Raw genomic sequence first — 21067 nt, 5'->3', positions numbered from 1 at the left:
CGGCGGAAATATGCTTATCTTTGAAGCGGATAGAGAGGCGATCATTCGTGAAAAATCGATTTTAAAAAATAAAATACGATATAATTAAAATATTATTTTTAAATGAAAATATCGAACCCAATCAAAACGAGAGAGTTGAGATACTTGGGAGGGTTTGAGAGAGATGAAAGAAGGATGTGAATGAAAAAAATGAAATTTGGGGTATTTATAGGGTAAAAAAAATTACCGTTGGAAGTTTAATTTTCTTTTATCGTTGGCACGGTAACGTTAAAAAATTTGTTGCTTTTTTATTGTTGATGGAAAACACATCCAGCTGGACAATCGATTTCCTGACACCTGTGTAGAAAGCTCACTCAATTGGACGCGTTTTCCATTAAAATCGACCTATTTTCCTAATTAATTTTAAAACCAACCTAAAGGCTTAATTAATTAAAAAAAACGACCTATAGGCCTTACTTTACAAATATTTTCTTACACTAATATTTCCTTTATCTTTCTAAAAAAAATTAACATTTTTTATAATGCATTATATTTTAGAAAAATCATTTTAGTTTTTAATTTTCGAAAATTTTATTGATTAAATAAAATAAAATCATAAAATCAACAAAAATAGAAAAGGTGAAATCATCCTAATATCTAAACCAAGAAAGTAGGGGGAACACCTTGTTGAAAGAAAGACTACCACGTGAAGGCACAAAGAAAGCTTCATTGTTTGAAGAATATAATTCGGGCGAGGTTTGCTCCCTTCCATACTATTTCCCATAACAAAACAAAAACACACTAATTTCTTTGTCTTCACATTTCATTCTCAAAACCAACTTTTTTTTCTTCTCTTGATTAGCTTTCCTATGTCTTTCTCTTTATTTTATTGGAAGATAAAGAGAGCTTTTTGCATGCTTTCAGGGGGGTCTTACTTAGCTTGAAACAAACCTTCTTTTTTTTCTTTCTTTCTGCATTTTAAATATACACAAGACAAGATGTTGCAAAGAGCTGCTAGCAATGCTTACTCATGGTGGATGGCTAGCCATATCAGAACTAAGCAATCAAAATGGATGGAACAAAACCTTCATGGTAATAATACTTTTTCATGTTGAATGCATAAGAATTTCTGGGTTTTTGGTTTTTTTTTTCTTTTTCCATGAGATAATTTTTAATTAAGTTTGGTTGTGATCCAACACTCATCCTTTATTTATGTTTCTGATCATGAAATTTTCTTAATGAAATTGTAAAACTTAAAAGGGAACTTTAAGAAAAATGATAACAGGATCCATCCAATGTAACTATATATAATGTTTTAGAGTTGAAACATAGAAGCTTTATCTGTGTGACTGGAAATCTGGGAAAATTTGCAGATATGGAGGAAAAGGTATCTCAAGTGCTTAAACTCATCGAAGAAGATGGAGATTCGTTTATGCAAAAAGCCGAAATGTACTACAAAAAGAGGCCTGAAATCATAAGTTTCGTGGAAGAATTTTTCCGTGGTTACCGTGCCTTAGCCGATCGATATGATCACTTATCAACCGAGTTACAGAATGCAAACAACACCATTGCTGCTGTTTGTCCCGATCAAGTCCGGTTCGGCATAGATGACTATGACGACGATGATTGCGCACCCAGGCCAAGGAAGCCTTCTAATAACATGTGCAAAGTCCCTAAGGTTCCGAAGCTACCTGTTAAAGAATTGAAGTTCATAACAAATACCAAGAAGAAAGTGCAAGAGAAGAAAGCGACGAAAGCAGCTACGGTAGTTCCCAAGTCCGGTTTGACCAAGGAAGAGGGAATTGGGAATATTGATAAGCTTCAGAAACGAATCCTGGCGTTGCAGACTGAGAAGGAATTTGTTAAGAGTTCTTATGAGAGTGGATTGGCCAAGTACTGGGAAGTTGAGAATGAGATCAAAGAAATGCAGGAGAAAGTTGATACTTTGCAAGATGAATTTGGTGAAGGGAAGCTGATTGACGACGATGAAGCTCGGAACTTAATGGCGGCGACGGCTTTGAAATCGTGCAAAGACACATTGGATCATCTGCAGAAGACACAGGAGAGGGCGGTTGTGGAAGCTGAAGTAGAGCAAAATAGGATCAATGATGCAAGGGGGAAGTTGGATGCTTTGAAGAAAGTGCTTCTATCCAATGAATCTGCTGCAGAGGTATCGAGAATTGCAGAAGAAAGGGCGAAAAAAATGGAAGCGAAAGCGGCTAACATGGTGGAACAGAGAAAGGAGGAAATGGAGCCCAAGGATGGCGATGATGACGATATGATAGACATGGCGGAGAAGATCGATGTGTTAGTGAACAAGGTGACCAGCTTAGAAACTACAGTTTCATCTCAGACTGCTCTTATTCAGAGATTAAGATTAGAAAATGACGAACTTCTAGCCTTGATTCAAAGCCTAGAAGATGGTAAGAAAGACAATCTCATGGATAGGAACCATGATATGAAGAAGTTAACAGAGATGGAGATTAAGTTGCTAGGGGTTCAGGATCTAAACCACAGCGTTGAAGACCGAAGCAACAATCTGCAATCTCATTTGAATGCAGCACATTCTAATCTTGATGAACTTTCCAAGAAAGTGAAGCCTGTTGAGGATCTTGAAACCTCCAAAAGCTTGCCTGCCTCCGCCAAGAAGGAAACCAAAGAAAAGCCCAAGAGGGCAAAAGCAGGCAAGGAATTTTTGACCCCTAAACCCGCAAGTTCCCCGGTGGAAATCAAAACCGAAAAAAGGTCTGAAGTCGAATCCGAAAAAAGGTCTGAAGAACACGTCCAAGTCCCGACCCCCACCGCCACTGCCATGGCTGATGAATCGAAAGCAATAAGTTCTGTTCCAAAATCTGTAGAGAAAGCCGATGAACCGAAAGCAGTAAGTTCTGTTCCGAAATCTGCAGAAGAAGTCAATGAACCGAAAGCGGTAAGTTCTGTTCCGAAATCTGCAGAAGAAGCCAATGAACCTAGAGCAGTAAGTTCTGTTCCGAAATCTGCAAAGGAAGGAAGCGTTAGCCGTGAAATTTCTAAGGTTTCAGATGATTATGAAGAGCTAAAAGCAATGGCTAAAGTTGTGGGGCAAGCTTCGTCACTGATAGCCAACACTGTACCCAAATCCGACTCAAAAGAACATGAATACGCTGAACTGTCTCGGAGCTTGGAGGAAACCAAGAAGAAGTTACTGGAACTGGAAGCAAATCATCAAAACGAACTGTTTGAACTAACATTGCAGTTAAAAGAATTGAAGAACAGCAACTCCAAGAAAGACGAAGAGATTCGATCTTTACGTCTGAAAGTAAGCCGAAACCAAAGCGGTATCGCCAAAACCAACAACGCTGACCAATCCAAGGAATTCGAATGCATACCAGCGTCTGCAACTACATCAGCAATTCCAGCAGAAGAGAAAGAAGTGAAGGAAGTAAAAGAAGTGAAACAAGAGAAAGAAAAGAAAGAAGTAGCTCTGGGCCAGCTTTTGGACTCGGAAAAATCGGCAGTGGAAGAAAGGTTCCGGACGAACATCGACGAACTGCTAGAAGAGAATTTGGATTTCTGGTTCAGATTCAGCTCAACATTATACGAAGTACAAAAGTACCAAACCGGGGTAAAAGATTTAGAGAGTGAGGTATTAAAACTAGAGGAAAGATCAGAAAACCAAGAGGGAAGCAGCACAAGCAAGTACTCAGTAAAATCGGACGTACGACCATTATACAAGCACCTGAGAGAAATACAGACGGAGCTGAGCCTGTGGGTTGAAAAAAGCATGTCGCTGAAAGAAGAACTGAAGAACAGGTTCACGTCCTTATGCGAAATCCAAGAGGAGATCACCAAGGCGTTGAAAGCAAGTGCGGAGGACGAGGAGTTCAGGTTCACGAGTTTCCAAGCGGCGAAATTCCAAGGCGAAATATTGAACATGAAACAAGAGAACAACAGGGTGGGGGATGAATTGCAAGCTGGTTTGGACCTGGCGGCTGCATTGCAGCGTGATGCTGAGAAGGCACTGACCAAGTTGAGTGAAGATTGGGGAGTACAGGGTTCCAAGAGCCGCCACAGCTCTGGCCAACAGGACCCTCGCTCCAATGTGCCCTTGAGGTCCTTTATCTTTGGTGTCAAACAAAAGAAGCAAAAGACTTCCATCTTTTCCGTGGTTCAGGGCCAACGGAAGTACCATAAATCCGGAAATAGGTAGTAATAGATAAATATGCTTCCACTCCCACTCTTGCTTATACTATAAGCTCTTTTTTTTTTTTTTTACTATTTGTTGAAAAATTGCTTCTTCTTTTTCTTTTTTTTTGGGGGGGGTTATACTATCGTAATTTTGGATACGTAGATATGAACACGACATAAATATCTCATTATTTGTATCATCATCTTTGGTTTTGAAGCTTCTGTTTCTTCAAAGAAGACATCCTTGTAGTAGTTGCCTTGAAAAGTTGTACTATGTAGGGTTCGAAATTGATAGATTTGATTAGCTTATATCAGGTCTTTCTCAAAATGTTTTTTTTTTTAATTTTATTTTCTTCAACTTTGTTCGAATCACTGTGTAATAATCATAAATAATATTTTTATTTAAATTTAATTATAAACATGTTTATTGGGTTAATTAGGCAAATATGACAATTTTAAAAGGAATTAAGGGTTTTAGGTTAATTTTCTTAAAATAAGTCGTTTTTTAAGAGAAACAAATGAAAATGCTTATGCAAGAGGCGTTTTCATCCCAACTAAGAGCGTCCCCCAAGGTGTGTTTCTTAAATCCATGATCCTAAATACTGAAATCCCAATAAAAAATGTCACATCTCATCCAATCTTTTTCATGGCAAATAATAATGTTATCTTTAAAAACTTTTCACAAAAAAAATTCTTAGCGTTTTTTTTATTTGTCATGTCCAATCTTTTTCAACATTTTGAAAATATGTTTTATATTCAGCGGTAGAATTTCCTATAAATTGAAGACATTTTGTGTAGAGGTTTACATATTTCGAGCAGATTGTTTTCGTAAGAAGGTTTGCATAAGGAAGCCATTGTTGGTGCTAAAAATCTAAAGTTTAAAAATCGACCCAACAAAGTAAATTAGTTCAAGTAAATGTTGTTGTTTTAATTTGCATAATGAGTACTTATTTTTCTGTATAATGTTTTCGTTTTACATGTGAAACAGGTTATTTGGGTGAAGATGAGGAAAGTGGTTCGAGTTTGACAATAGTTCTAGCAAATTGGTTTCAGGAACTAGAAGCAGAAAGTCCAACCACACGGTTGTGCGTGCTTTCACAGCGTTGTTACAAAGATTCTACCAGGAACTATTGAAATCATCAATGGGAAGGCATTCCTTGGTTTCAGCCATCGATTTCAACTTTGGTGTACACTCGGGGTTAGTTGGTAACCTGAACTTAGAGATCCTGACACGACATTCTATGAGTGCTTTCGATTTCAACTTCCCAACGTCGATGTTCTATGTTGGAAACACTTACGCGAGTATATCATCAAGTTACATTGGTGGGCAATCTGCAAGTAGTTTTGGTTTTAACGTATGGTTTACAAGAACGGATGATGTACTCCCTAAAACATACACCGACAAAGGGAAATCCAACTCTGGACATGAAGAGGATGCTGGGAAAAAAGGAAAAAGTTGGGAACAAATAAGGAGAGGGAGCTAAGAATGAAGAGAACAAAGAGGGAGCTAAGAATGAGGGGATCTGAAATTGATGATGATCCAATCCAGGAGTTCGGGCCGGAGGGTTTGAAAATTGTATTATTTTCTGAACCAGAAGTAATTCCTACTGAACTAGAAATGAGTGGTTATGACGGGTCCAGACAATGCTGGAAGAACGCATCCAAATTTTACTGTAGCAGCCCGTTTTTCAGTGGTGTTAGAAATAGTGGTTTCAGGGCCACCAAATTCGACGAGTAAGTTCGTAAATTAATTAAAAAGGACTAAATTGTAAAAGATGTAAAAATTAATCACTATTTGATTTGAGTGATTAAATGGTTAATTGAATAAAGGAAAAGGGAATTAAATAGTAATTAAACCATGGTCAAAGTTTCCAAGCGGTCGTGTTATGATTGAATCCACTAGTTTTTGGATTAATTGTTCTTGTAGTCCTAATTAGTTTGGGATTAAATTGTAAATAAGTTTATTTAGTTAGAATTTAATTAAATTGAAGGATCAATTGTGAAATTAAACCTTCCTTTAATGGTAATTATGCCATATATTTATGTGATGGACAAATATGGACATGACTTTAGTGTTCTATTTATTTATTTAATCAAGGGCAAAATGGTAATTTGGTAATTAAATTAAGTTAAATTAAAACCAAAATGTTTGTATTTATTCTAGTGACTTCTTCTTCACAAATAAAAAGAAAAAGAACCATGGAAGTTTCAAGTTTCGGCCATTCTTTTAATGGTGCATGTAAGTTCAATTTAGCCTCGTTTTCAATAATTTTTATGTTTTTGAGATCGTTGCAACTAGGTCCAGCTAGCCCATACCTTCGATTTTGAAACTGTTAAAAATTGTGAATGTTGCCATTGATGAATCTATATGATTTTAGTTATTAAATTATGAATTTGAGATCTTGGTAGATATTTAAAAGTATTTTGTTAAGTAATTTTGATGAATTTTCCAATTAGGGACTAAATTATTGAAATAGTAAAAATACAAGGGTTTGTTGTGAAATTATTGAAAAATTGGTCTGTAATGAATGCCATGAATATTCAGCTAGCATGGGTTTGAATTAAAAATGGTTAATTTGCATGTTTTAGGCTCAGGGGCTAAATTAAATAAAAGTACAACTTTAGAGGTAATTTTGTGAAAATTTTAAAAATGACCAAATTGCATGAAATGAATTTTTTATTGTATATATTAATATATTGAATGAAATTATTAATTTAGATCAAGATCGGGTAGAAAATCGAGGAAAATAGAAAATTACCAAAATACCCTTGAACTTTGGTATTTCTACAATTTAGCCAGGAAAGTTCGTATGAACTATACTATGCATATTTTTGATTAAATTTAATGTTATTATATGAATTTTATTGAAAATAAATCGATATATATATATGTTATTATACAATTTAGCGTATAATGAAATGAGGAAAATTTAACGACGCACGACGACAATCGAGTCCCGTTTGAACCTTAAGAATATATAGGATACAAATTACATGTCATTAGGGGTTACCGTGTTTCAGGTGCTGGTCTCGTACGTCTTACCGGTGGCTAAGTTTTCGGCATGTGTTGTCGTTACTTGACAGCTTGTGTGAGTAGCACCGTATAACTGCGTCCTGACTGACAGCTTATGTGAGCAGACCCATATATGGCTCAAGAGAGAGCACTAATATGAGATATGTGATAGTAGTGGCTTCGATCACATGTTGGAACTTAGTGTGAGAGATTCTCGTGTATTCGATATTATTCTAGTGGTTCAACGAGTATGAAAAAAGAGAGGTTCAACAAATGTTTCAATAAGTGATTCTATGAAAGTCTGAACAGGTATGAGTTGATGATGTTTGAAAGTATGAATGCTTATTGGTAGGATGCAGGAAAGTTAAGTAATAGATTCAAGTGATACATGTAAATATTAAATGGCTATTCATGCTAATGTGCTTATGATTTGTACCATGTATGCTAATATGTGTGGTGTGAAGGATTAGGTTTTGGCCAAGCTTTGGTTGGATCATGCCATGTTAATTTATAGGTTATGCATTGTAATGGTAAGTGTCCAAATGGAAATATGTTTGTGTTTATGAAAGAGTGATAAGGTTTAAATTGTGTAAATTTCATATTTGAAATGGATAGATATGATTAAAGTTTATACGAGCTTACTAAGCATTCATTGCTTACGTAGTTGTTTTTCCTTACTTTTCAGATTACTGGAAGCTCGATCGGGTTGGAAGCTCATTAGAGACCTATCACACTATCCAGAGATTATATCGATAGAGTTTAATGTCTTGGTTAAGATTATAATTGCATGTATAGGTTATTTTGGCTAATGTTGGCCTATATGTGTTTTGTTGAGATTAGCCACTTATTTGGCTTGTGTTTTGGTATTTTGGTATGTGCATAATTTTCCTTATAATGTTGATGTGTGGAATGATTTGTGGTTGAATGATGAAAGGTAAAATAGTAGTTGAATATGCATATGAGGTATGTTTTATAACTTGGTGTGATTTGGTACTATGCTTTAGTAAGTGTATATGTATTTGATGCTATTGAATAAGTGGTACAATTGGTACCAAATGGTAAGTTTTGGTAAATGGTTTACATGTTGTGTATTAATGCAATTATACATAAAAGTTGGTTGATTACTTGGTTACATGGATTACATACATGGTTAAACATGTTTATAATTGTCATTTGAGGTGCCTAAGGGCATATTGGTTGTATGTGAATATACAACATGTGTAAGGCTAGATTTTACTTGTTTTGGATGCCATAATATGGCTTGTTTATATGTACAATGTTAACTATAGGTACATGCCTTATTGGGTGAGAAAAATGGCTTGTAAAATAGCCTATTTTCGTCCACACAGACAGAGACACGGGTGTGTGTCTTAGCCGTGTGTGACACACGACCAGGTGACACGGTCGTGTGTCCCCTGTAGCTTGTAAAGGTTTACAAGTCAGTATGTTCACACGGCCTAGCACATGGGCGTGTGGCTTGGCTGTGTGACCCAAGTTAGTATACTTACACGGGCACAAACACGGGCTGGGACACGGCCGTGTGTTCTTATTTCGAATGTCGACACAGCCTAAAACACGGGTGTGTCTCTTGGCCATGTGACCCTTGGAGCTTTGAAAAATTTCAATATTTTCAAAAAAATTCTTTCAGTATCCGGTTTAGTCCCGACTTGTTTCTAATGCGTATTTTGGACCCCAAGGGCTCGTATAAGGGACAATATGTTTGATCTTGATTGGTTTCTGACATGAATATTATATGATATGAATTGTTGGAAATGTCTGTTTATTTTATCTATAAACTCCGGTAATACTCTGTAACCCTGTTTCGACGATGGATACGGAACATACTTCATGTCGACCTTGATGCTGAAAGTGAGTTAGAATTTCCAGAACTTCTTCATAGAAGGCCCGGTCATGTGAGTTCTTCTACAAATTTCGGTGATTTACAAGTTGGAATGACATTAGCCTCAAAAGATGCTTTTATTGCTACCGTGAAGTAGTATAACATAAAGCATAGGGTAAACTTTCGTGTTTACTTTGATATTCAATTGATTCTAAAGTCCCCATACTAACTCAAATTTAATTTTTTTAATTTTATAAAAAATGTTTTAAGTTTTGAAATTTTAAATAACTTTGATATCTCGATAAGTACTTGCTCGGGTTACACCTCCCACTCGTACCATATGTCCAGATGGGGGAAGGGTGTTACAAGACTTATTGCAAAGTAAATGTAACTATGGAAGATAAGGGAAGTTTATCTACTTTAGGAATTTGCCAAAAGGTAATGTGGTTTGTTCAAGTGATAACATTTATTTTTAACTTCACAGTCTTAGCTTTGACTAGACAATAATTAGTGTTAGTGTAACACCCAACCCGATCACTGGGTCTGAGCAACAGGATGTCACATTCATCGTCGAAGTGACTACGATTAGTTTTATTTAACTTTAAACCACTGTAAGATTTAATTTAATCAAACAAACATTAATCACAATAACAAACCATTTAAGGGATTTATACGAGCTCACAAAAACTCCAAGAACTAACCGAGGTTGAATATGAACCAAACATCTATCACATGGCACATTCAACAGGAGCATTCACTTAAGAACAAACCAAAATTAGACTTAACTAGGTACATCCCAACTTAGAATAAAAACGAAATATAAAAATGTTTATGAGTTCGGGATGTTGACTGGATGTTGAAATCGTAATTCAAATATCTTGAATTATACCTAAAATGCGCATGAAAAACAAACCGTATGTGGAGCAATGGAAGTCAGTAATATTCCTATGATTCAAATAACAAAATTACAAGTTAAGAAAATTGTAACATCCAACTAGTATGTCATTCATATAAATTGGAAAACCAATTCATTTAACATTGTAATAGAAGTGATCGATTCCATTTATATGCCAACACCTATCGTAAAGTTTTTTTGTTTTTAAATTCAATACCAATCATGAATAAAAAATGTAACACACTTAACCCGTGTCCGTCGTCGAACTAGGGTTACGAGGCATTACCAAACAAAACACAGTTCAGAATAGACATTCTTTCAATTCATAGGCCCAGTAATGTATTCTCCTTTATAAAATTTTCCAAAATAAATTAATAAACCAACCTCTTATTCATACAAGTATAAATCATTTATTTGAATCACATATCTAACCACACAAATCATGCTTTATTGAACATTCTCTTATACGAACTATATTTCAATATCTAACCATTTCAATTATGTTTGCTAATTCAAAACTTTCAAGCCAAGCCATCAAATATCAAAACCAATTTGTACATGTTTCAGCATTACAAAAATTCAAGCCATATGGCCATCATTTCCATGACATTCGAATACTTAATTTATAATCAAACATATTTCATTTCATATACCGAGCATATATCGAGACACCCATTTTTTTACATCTATTCCATAACAAATCAACGATCATACAATTTTATAAATCTGAGTACATACGCATATTACGTCTTTCCAACCCATATCATTAACATCTCATTTATTTACATATAAATTACATCTCATTTATTTACATATAAATTAGATAACGAATTCAGCACATATAACATATATACATTCAAATTTAACAGCATTTATTTACTTATGAACTTACCTCGTATGGACTCGAACGGACTGGAATGACTAATCGGTAACTTCTGATTTTCCCGATCCAAATTCGATTTCCACTTTTTCCAATCTGATTAATATCAAAATTATTCGACATTTCATTCAATTTTCATTCAAGAACATATAAATGGAAATTTGCGTTTTAGCCCCTAACATTTCGCATTTTTCTCAATTTAGTCCTTATTTCAAAATAGCACAAAATACACAAAATTTCACTAAATCCTTGTTAGGCCGAATTCTACCCATACTACTAGAAGCCCGTATTTTTATTTTATTCACACAGTTAACCTTGAATTTTACACTTTTCTCAATTTAATCCTTAATACACATTTTTATCAAAAATCACTTAATTAAACATAATAATCTATCAACAAAAGTTTATATTTCATCATCAAACCACAAAAACATCAAACTAACATCAATGAAAAATACCAAATTCATCATCAATTCTTAAAATTAAAGCATGGGTTTGCTAGCACTCGAAGCAATGATCACAAAAACATAAAAATCATCAAAAACCGAACAAAGAACATACCCAAATTTGATCTTCAAGTTGCCAAACCCTCAAAATAAGAAAATGGCTTATTTTCTTTCATGCATTCGGCCATAAAGATGAACATAATGGCCATTTTATGTTTTTGTTTTATTTTATTTCTTATTAATATGCACCTTAATGAAATAATATAAAAACTTAAAAATAGTTGTCCACTACCGTCCATTCTATCATTTAATGGCCTAATTTCATTTTAAGGCCTCCACATTAAAAGAACATAGCAATATAGCACTTTCACAAATAGCAAGTCACTTTTTCATTTTACGCAATTAAGTCCTTTTATCAAATTGAGCACTCAAACGATCAAATTATCATACGAAATTTTCACACATATTAATTCACATACTGAAAATACCAAAAATAATATTAAAATATTTTTTGACTCAGATTTGTTGTCCCGAAACTACTGTTTTGACTAGGGTCTAAACCGAGCTGTTACAACTCTTCCCCCTTAGGGATTTTCGTCCTCGAAAATCTTACCAGAAAGTAGATTAAGGATTTGTTTCCACACCATACATTTCAAATTCACACATAGCTTCAACTTTCAAATCTCTTTAATCTGACAACTAAAATTCTGATCTGACTTTCATTGTACATCATCTCTAGTTGAAACTAGTTATAACTGTATTAAATTGTTTTCATTTTCTGCTCAATTTCTTTGACGATTTTAATCTTGTGAATCATTTTCTCACAAAACTCGATCTTGAAGTAACAGAATTCGACCACTGCTTATAACAGCAACAATCTTTCTTAGTTGCTTTGAAATTCTAAAACACAGTGATAGATAAATATTTCGAGAAATTGATTTGCATTTCCCGATTTCAATGCAATTCATACTCATAGATTACTGTAATCTCTCTCAGAATTATCATATGAGTTTCAAATCTCACCCCAAAACAATGATAACTGACACCATAGACAGGCTTACCAACACAAAACGGATAACTCAACTGTTTTGTCAAAAGAGAAAATCAATGCGTACGGAGAGACTTCTTCAAACAGTTAACAATAATTTAGATAACATCTACCTTTTTCGATGATAGAAAAAATCCCGATAAAAAAATTCATCAAAACTTTATTTCGTTACTACACAGATATCACCACATGTTGTAACAGTCTCGAAGACACTTAATAATCAATTTTAACCTGTTGATAGCTCAGGCATTTGAACACAAGATCAGAAATATCACGTTTCTTACACATTCATCAATTCCATTGTTTCAGATTATTATGCATCTTGATACTCTCATATGAACAGTCAAACTACCACTGTGAGCTACCTGTAACAATTGTTGTACAATCTCAGAACTTTTTGGTATACTCACACTATTTCAAAGCAACAATTAATTATCGGTTCCACATCACAAATTCTGAATCAGAAGTCTATTTACGTTGAACCCTTTTTAATTTGTAAATCTCTGACACATATTTGAGCTTCATAAATTTTCTGAATAAAAATCAATTTAGCTTTTAACTTATCTACTAACTATCAATCGCGTATTCATCGCTCATAAAATATACAAAAGTTTCTTGCTCAAAACAACCATAACTGTAATCATTTTTCCCCGGATGAAAATCAATTACTAACTCAAAACCCTTCGATGGTTCAAACTATCTTTGCTGTCTAATATTCAGATCGTTCAGTCACATCAAGTAAATTACATTACTAGCAAACAATCAATGTCGCTAACTATCCCGCATAAGTACAATGTCAACTGTTTCTAATTAGCGTGCCGAATAACACTTCTCATGCAGCTTTAACTGTATGGAATCACAAGATATCATTATACAATCTTGTATTAAAACACTCTTCAAACCATTTAATGATGCATGACTGAAAATCATAAACTCTTTACCTGACTCAGACTGAGCCAGAACTGATGTTTCAATTAAAAATGTCTTTGCAGAAATAAGAACTTCAAGAATATTTTTCAACAAAACCATTCCGTTATATATAATTCTATATCTTGTCTTCAAGAATACGAATTCTTCTTCCAGACTATCCCTCAATTCAGACATGTACGTTCAAAGTTTATTTCCAGTCCGATGGATATATTCAAACACATATAACCCAATTATCTTTTCAATTAAATAATTCAGATCATACTAACTACTGAATCGATCTTTTCGAAGAAATCTTTCTTCTCATTAAAAGGATAACCCCAAACATATTATTATATAGATTGATCTTGATCCTCTATCATTTTTACTTTTATCAATGTCGAACTTTCACAATAACTAGAAAAGAGTTTATAATAAAGTTGTCTCATCTATTAATCATCGAAGTTCTAAATTATACTGAAGTCGCCTTTATCAAATAATAATTATTGGGCCTTAATAAGAATGATGTCTCAACCCTATAAATAGATATTATCCCGGCCGTTAATGAAGCATTTGAATACAGAAAAGAAAATAAAATATGATTTAAATAGCCATCATTGCAGAAACACAACTTCTATAACTTTGAGGACGGTACCACTGTACTCTCACATTTCAAGCCAGAAATTATAATCATAATAGACATAGTCATCTCTGTCAAATAGAAATCTTTTGCAGATAATCACATGGAATCATAAGAAAACCGGAATAGCGAAATTTCAACATTTGGAATTACACAGGATATTTGAAAATTACAACCCATATAGAATGATATCAATTTCGATAATATCCTAGAAAATGTCCAAAAAGAACAATGTCACTCATAAATATTGAAATCCACAGTAACAGAAGCAATATGATCTTCATGTATATTCAACATAACAATAACCAGTAGAAACAAAATATTAGCCTCATACAGATTTTACCGTTGACTTTCATATCCACACAATGGAATAAATTATTAGAGAAATACATAACAATGTCAAACATAACCCAAACAGGTTAATGATGCTTTCGTCTATTAATAAGTTTAGCTAATGTTCTCATACGATAAGATTTTCTTTATGAAATTAAACAGTCATATATATACTTCTGAGGATAAATGTGCGCACAGAATGCCCAGAAGGAATCATAGTAACTACCCGACTATAACCATTGCACTCAACCATCAATACCATTTAAACATTATTCAACTGTCCAATTCTGAATAGATCATTTAATCGGAGTTAACTTCTTCTATAACAGTGACTTTACATAATCTGAATAGTTTTTAGAACTTTCTAATATCTCTTTTAATACTATCTTCATTTGCTGATTCAATCTCTTTTCTGACCACGTTATCAATCTTCCAAACACGGACTTCTGTAACTCCACACTCGTGAGCTTATTCAACCCAAATCTTACAGATTTCATTATAACATTTTACTAATAAGGGGGTGAGGGTAGTAAAGCCTCAAATTTAACTTACACATAAATGCACATAACACATACTATCACAAATAGCCAGTTCATTACTAATTTCACTTTCTCAAATTATTTAATAAACTTTTGCTTTTAATCACTTTTATTCTTAACACATTGTTCATATACCAACTCAAATCACTAATTCACAATCAAAGCATTTCAGATAGCAATCATAACTCAAATATCATACCTCATATGCTCATATAAGTACAACATTTATCAATAACAACATGTCATACAATTTGATCCTTACCTTTATGAGTTTCAACTCATAATCAACACATTTTCACTCAAATATTTGAGTATTCACTTTTGTACTATCAGAATTAGCTCAGTTGGAAAAACATATCTGTCTCATCAAAACAATTTTCGTCAAAGTCAGGAGATATCACACTATCGCAGGTTATATATGACATGTGTAGCTAGACTCACATTAGCTATGTTAGTCCTAGAACCAACTAAACCATAACTCTGATACCAATAAAATGTAACACCCCTAACCCGTGTCCGTCGCCAGACTAGGGTTACGAGGCATTACCAAACAAAACACAGTTCAGAACAGACATTCTTTACAATTCATAGGCCCAGTGATGTATTCTCCTTTATAAAATTTTCTGAAATAAATTAATAAACCAACCTCTTATTCATACAAGTCAAAATCATTTATTTGAACCACATACCTAACCACACAAATCATGCTTTATCGAACATTCTCTTATACTAACTATATTTCAATATCTAACCATTTCAATTACGTTTGCTAATTCAAAACTTTCAAGCCAAGCCATCAAATATAAAAACCAGTTTGTACATGTTTCAAAATTACAAAAATTCAAGTCATATGGCCATCATTTCCATGACATTCGAATACTCAATTTATAATCAAACATATTTCATTTCATATACTGAGCATATATCGAGACACCCATTTGTTTACATCTATTCCATAACAAATCAACGATCATACCATTTTATAAATCTGAGTACATTCGCATATCACGTCTTTCCAACCCATATCATTAACTAAATAACAAACGTAATATTTAATAAACATTATACATACACCTGTTAAACTAATTTAGCCATATCTCGCAGTTTAATAATCATTTGCACATAAAACGTTAGGTAACTTTATACATGACCAACTATATTTTTAACATCATCCAACCATGTGCATAACACCCTAAAACCAAAGGTCATTTCTAAATTCAATTACCAAATCATAGCATTTTAAACATTATAACCTTATGTACATTTTACTAAATCAAATTTAACCATTTTTGAATACAAATGCCAAGTCATAAAATATCTAATTTGCAAGCTAAATAACATATCTAACATGTTATATTCAACCACACACATGAACTACATACCTAATTCGCATGCGAATTATCATGCCTATAATTCATATACACAACCAATTAATATTTTCAATAATCAATCATCCAATTTAACCTCCATATTAATTAGATCATATACATTCTTTGTCATTCAAAACCGAGCCTAAATAGTCAAATACCATAGCTGAACATATAACTACCTATATATATAACACATTTTATAACCATTCATTGAATCAATGATTTGACCTTTTTAAAATGAACTAGAAGCAAACATTAAATAGGCATATGTATTCATATCTCAAATGTCCAACAATTGAAATAAACAACCTTTCGGTTATCAAATTTAACTCAGTAAATCATAACATTCCCATCACCCAATCTATAAGATAAACATATTATCTCATATCTTAACATCAAAAAAATATGTCATTTATAGATATTCAAATGACCCTTTTTCAAAACCATATTATACCACTTTGCATGCTACCAAAGTGAGTTAATTAATAAGCCGAATATATTCCCTACTTACCACTTCTCATTACCAAATCATATAACCAACATCACAACATATTTACCATAAATCATACCTCTCAATTAAGCTTATAACATGACCAAATATAATTACCAACATTTGCATCATGAACAAGTTATTTTCGCATGGCTATATACATATACAAATTTCAAAACCAAAAATATCAAAACTAGCCTATACATGCCACATAATCAAATCTCAAAGCGTTTATTTACCGAAATGAGTACTGGATAGTGTGATGAGATCTCCCAAGACTTCCAACCCGAGCAAGTCTTCGAAACTCTACAACATAGGAAAAACACACAGAGTAAGCTTTGAAAGCTTAGTAAGCCATAAGCAAACAAATCATTTCAATAATGTTTATAATTCAATTTAACTAAGCTGAATTTAACAAATCTCAACCACATATACATTCATCATAATCGTAATTTCTTAAGACCACATTAGGTAACTTCACTAGACTTAATTATGGATGGACATATAAACCGTGTTTTCAAATTTATATATCTACCATTAGCTCATTCATAGGATTAAGCTTCCACAATTTCATTACATACCAACCGAATCATGGTCATTTATTACAGTTTATTCGTAAAAAAATATATCAATTTCTTTTTATACACTTCCAAGTCCTAATAACCATAACAATTCACACATCAAAACCATGTTCCATGTTTCATAATTCTTGTGTCCGAAACATAGAACCATTATTTCATATAACGACCATATATAACACATCATTCATTATCATATATTTCATATATATATCATCATTTTAATTATACTCACATTTCATATCAAAATTTCATATACAAATCATTTGTACCTAAATCATATATGGAAAAAACACAATTACAATTCTACATTTCTTATATGATTCATTTGTTCATAGTTCACTTGCTAATATTCACATCTCATTTTCACATAAATTATATAACGAATAATCATAATCATACTCACTTTTATTGCTCAAATTCATATTCATCACAACATACCTGATTCAGATGCACATTCATATACTCATTTATTTCTCAGAATGCTCGTTGAACCATTCGGAATCAAATAGGATACTTGGATAGCTTAAAAAAACCTCGTACAATGCCAACGTCTCAGGCATGGTCTTACATGTAATCAATATCAATGCCACTGTCCCAGACAGGGTCTTACACGAAACCAAATATGATGCCGATGTCCCAGACATGGTCTTACACATAAATCTCAAATCGATGTCAACGTCCCAGACGCGGTCGTACACGATAACACATATCAGAATCCTATGTCATGACATATGTATCCTAACTATTCCTCTGGTTCGTACGGGGATTTTCGGACGTCGTAATTCTATCGATTCAAGCTCGTAACTAGTTCTCCAACTCTAAATTCAATTTGGCATATACACATAAATTTATTAAAGATCAATTCAGCACATATAACATATATACATTCAAATTTAACAACATTTATTTACTTATGAACTTACCTCTTACGGACGCGAACGGACCGGAACGACTAATCGATAACTTCTGATTTTCCCGATCCAAATCCGATTTCCACTTTTGCCAATCTAATTAATATCAAAATTAACTTAATTATTTAACATTTCATTCAATTTTCTTTTAAGAACATATAAATGGAAATTTGCATTTTAGCCCCTAACATTTCGCATTTTTCTCAATTTAGTCCTTATTTCAAAATAAAACAAAATACACAAAATTTCACAAATACTTGTTAGGCCAAACTCTACCCATCATACTAGCAGCCCATATTTTTATTTTATTCACACATTTAACCTTGAATTTTACACTTTTCTCAATTTAATCCTTAATACACATTTTTATCAAAAATCACTTAATTAAACATAATAATCTATCAACAAAAGTTTATATTTCATCGTCAAACCACAAAAACATCAAACTAACATCAATGGCAAATACCAAATTCATTATCAATTCTTAAAATTAAAGCATGGGTTTGCTAGCACTCGAAGCAACGATCACAAAAACATAAAAATCATCAAAAACCAAACAAAGAACATACCCGAATTTGATCTTCAAGTTGCTGAACCCTCAAACTAAGAAAATGGCTTATTTTCTTTCATGCATTCAGCCATAAAGATGAACATAATGGCCATTTTATGTTTTTGTTTTATTTTATTTCTTATTAATATGCACCTTAATGAAATAATATAAAAACTTAAAAATAGTTGTCCACTACCGTCCATTCTATCATTTAATGGCCTAATTTCATTTTAAGGCCTCCACATTAAAAGAACATAGCAATATAGCACTTTCACAAATAGAAAGTCGCTTTTTCATTTTACGCGATTAAGTCCTTTTATCAAATTGAGCACTCAAACGATCAAATTATCATACGAAATTTTCACACATATTAATTCACATACTGCAAATACCAAAAAAATATTAAAATATTTTTATGACTCAGATTTGTGGTCCCGAAACCACTATTTCGACTAGGATCTAAATCGAGCTGTTCCAAAAAATTTATACCCTTAACATTATAACAATCAATTCCATGTTCATTCCACAACAATAAACCATTAAAGTCTCTTTCTGAAGTTGGTTTACTCATTCATATTCATTTTAGCCTCCCCTAGGGCTCGTTTCCAATTTATTCACACAGAAGTTCACATATTTCTTTTATCATGATCCACATATATATATGCACAATTTATGACATAACTTTATACTATTTCATTTTGATATCTTTAATCAAGTCGTAAACTCATACCAATTTTACATAACTCATTTCATTACATTATTTTATTGTCAAGTTATTTCATTTCATTTTCAAGTTTCCAATTCCAATTATAATATCACGCCTGATGGAACCATTCATTTTTCACATATCATATCATGTAATTATTTTCAATTACATATCACACTTTGAATTTGGTCGTATTTGCGTACTCGTATCCTGTACATTGTTCTTATCGTATGATAATGATTTCATTACAATTCAATATATATTCACATTCAATTTTACAATCACAAATCAATTCATCATCAGCACATAATATCTCATGATAAACGTGTCTTATGAATCATCTTAAATATGAACCAACAGCTGTTTAGGAATATATCTATTAACATGCCATTTTTCAAACTGAATCGTTGAATTCGTCACAATTTCATACCAATCTTTCGGACTTATAAATCCAGTTTACAAGTTTCTTTCACATTAACAATTCTTTTCATTATCATTATAAATTTTTACATATTAAATCCTTATTAACTTGACTCGGACACGAACAGATACGCAAATCCAACCAACACCTTAACTTGGCACCCCGTGCCTCATCGAATAATTTTCAAAGAAAATATATTGTGCCCAGCGCTCATCGGTATGACCGAAGTAAAAATTGTGCCCAGCACTCATCGACACGTAATCAAAGTAACCATTTGGCACTCGGTGCCTCATCGGAACATCAGAAGTAATTAGTTTACGCCCGGTGTTCATTGGTATAATCGAAGAAAATGTTGTGCCTAGCGCTCATCGACATATAGTCCAAATAACTCCACCCAAGCAATTAATAGTATAATCATTTATCCAATTCCCTTACAAGTTCAATTCTCATTCAATCGATCTCAACATCATCAATTCATCACTCATAATATCATTTCATACATAACATAGCATACCGTCTTAATTCCAAACCAATTGCACCATTTCATTTGGTTTTAATATTTTCATTTTTATTCAAAATTAACCCTCTATCTCAATAATTAATTAAATTCACATCAATATGATTCGATCGATCATAATCAACTATTAATTCACTTGTAATTCTTCTATTATTTCTCCTCCTCTTCCTCTCCATTCCAATTTCATTATTTATAAGTATTTATACAAGAATCTTTAGTCTTAGTATGACATGATTTTATATAACATGAAATCTCCTTTCACTATTTATACATGTACTTTTAACAAAGTTTTCTTCTTGAGTAGTATTCGCTAAATTATTTATATTTGGACCTATAGAATTCAAAATTAAGATCCTCTTTTTATTTTAAACTAGACTCAATGAAACTTTTCACCATAAAAATTTTAGAATTTATTTCAAAGTATATTAATACTAGTTTTTTTTTAAAACCTCCAATGTTCTGCTGCTGGGTAGCTTCGAATCTTCTTCACTAAAAATTAAGTATCTTTTAGTAAAAGTCTCATATTATATTTTATTTTGTTTCCTTTGAAAATAAACTCATTAATATTTTAGGCATATAAATTTCATCTGCTAAACATTTTTTTACAATTTATTATTATTCTTCAAAGCTAAAATAAAGGAACCCAAAATCATTCTGATATTGTCTCATAAAAAGTATTATATCTTATAATCTAAAATTCCATTACTTTCATCGTTGATTTTATGCAAAACTAGACTCAATAATATTTGATTTCATATTTTATTCAACCTATAAATCAATTCCTAGAATTTTTGGTGAATTTTCAAATTCATACTACCACTATTGTCCATAAAGT

At 32.7% G+C, this 21067-nt stretch overlaps 1 protein-coding gene across 1 annotated transcript; it reads left to right on the top strand.

Annotated features, from left to right (window-relative positions):
- Window positions 1-773: 773 nt before the first annotated feature.
- Window positions 774-4520, top strand: LOC107915336 (protein NETWORKED 2D). Its single transcript, XM_016844500.2, has 2 exons — window positions 774-1071; window positions 1353-4520. The coding sequence occupies exons 1-2, from the start codon at window positions 978-980 to the stop codon at window positions 4166-4168; spliced, it is 2910 nt and encodes a 969-aa protein (XP_016699989.2). The 5' UTR covers window positions 774-977; the 3' UTR covers window positions 4169-4520.
- The last annotated feature ends 16547 nt before the right edge of the window (window positions 4521-21067 follow it).

Source organism: Gossypium hirsutum, chromosome D10, assembly GCF_007990345.1.
Source record: "Gossypium hirsutum isolate 1008001.06 chromosome D10, Gossypium_hirsutum_v2.1, whole genome shotgun sequence".
NCBI classification, from domain to species: Eukaryota; Viridiplantae; Streptophyta; class Magnoliopsida; order Malvales; family Malvaceae; genus Gossypium; species Gossypium hirsutum.
Note: the sequence above shows the minus strand (reverse complement) of the source record. Positions and strands in the feature narration are given on the sequence as shown.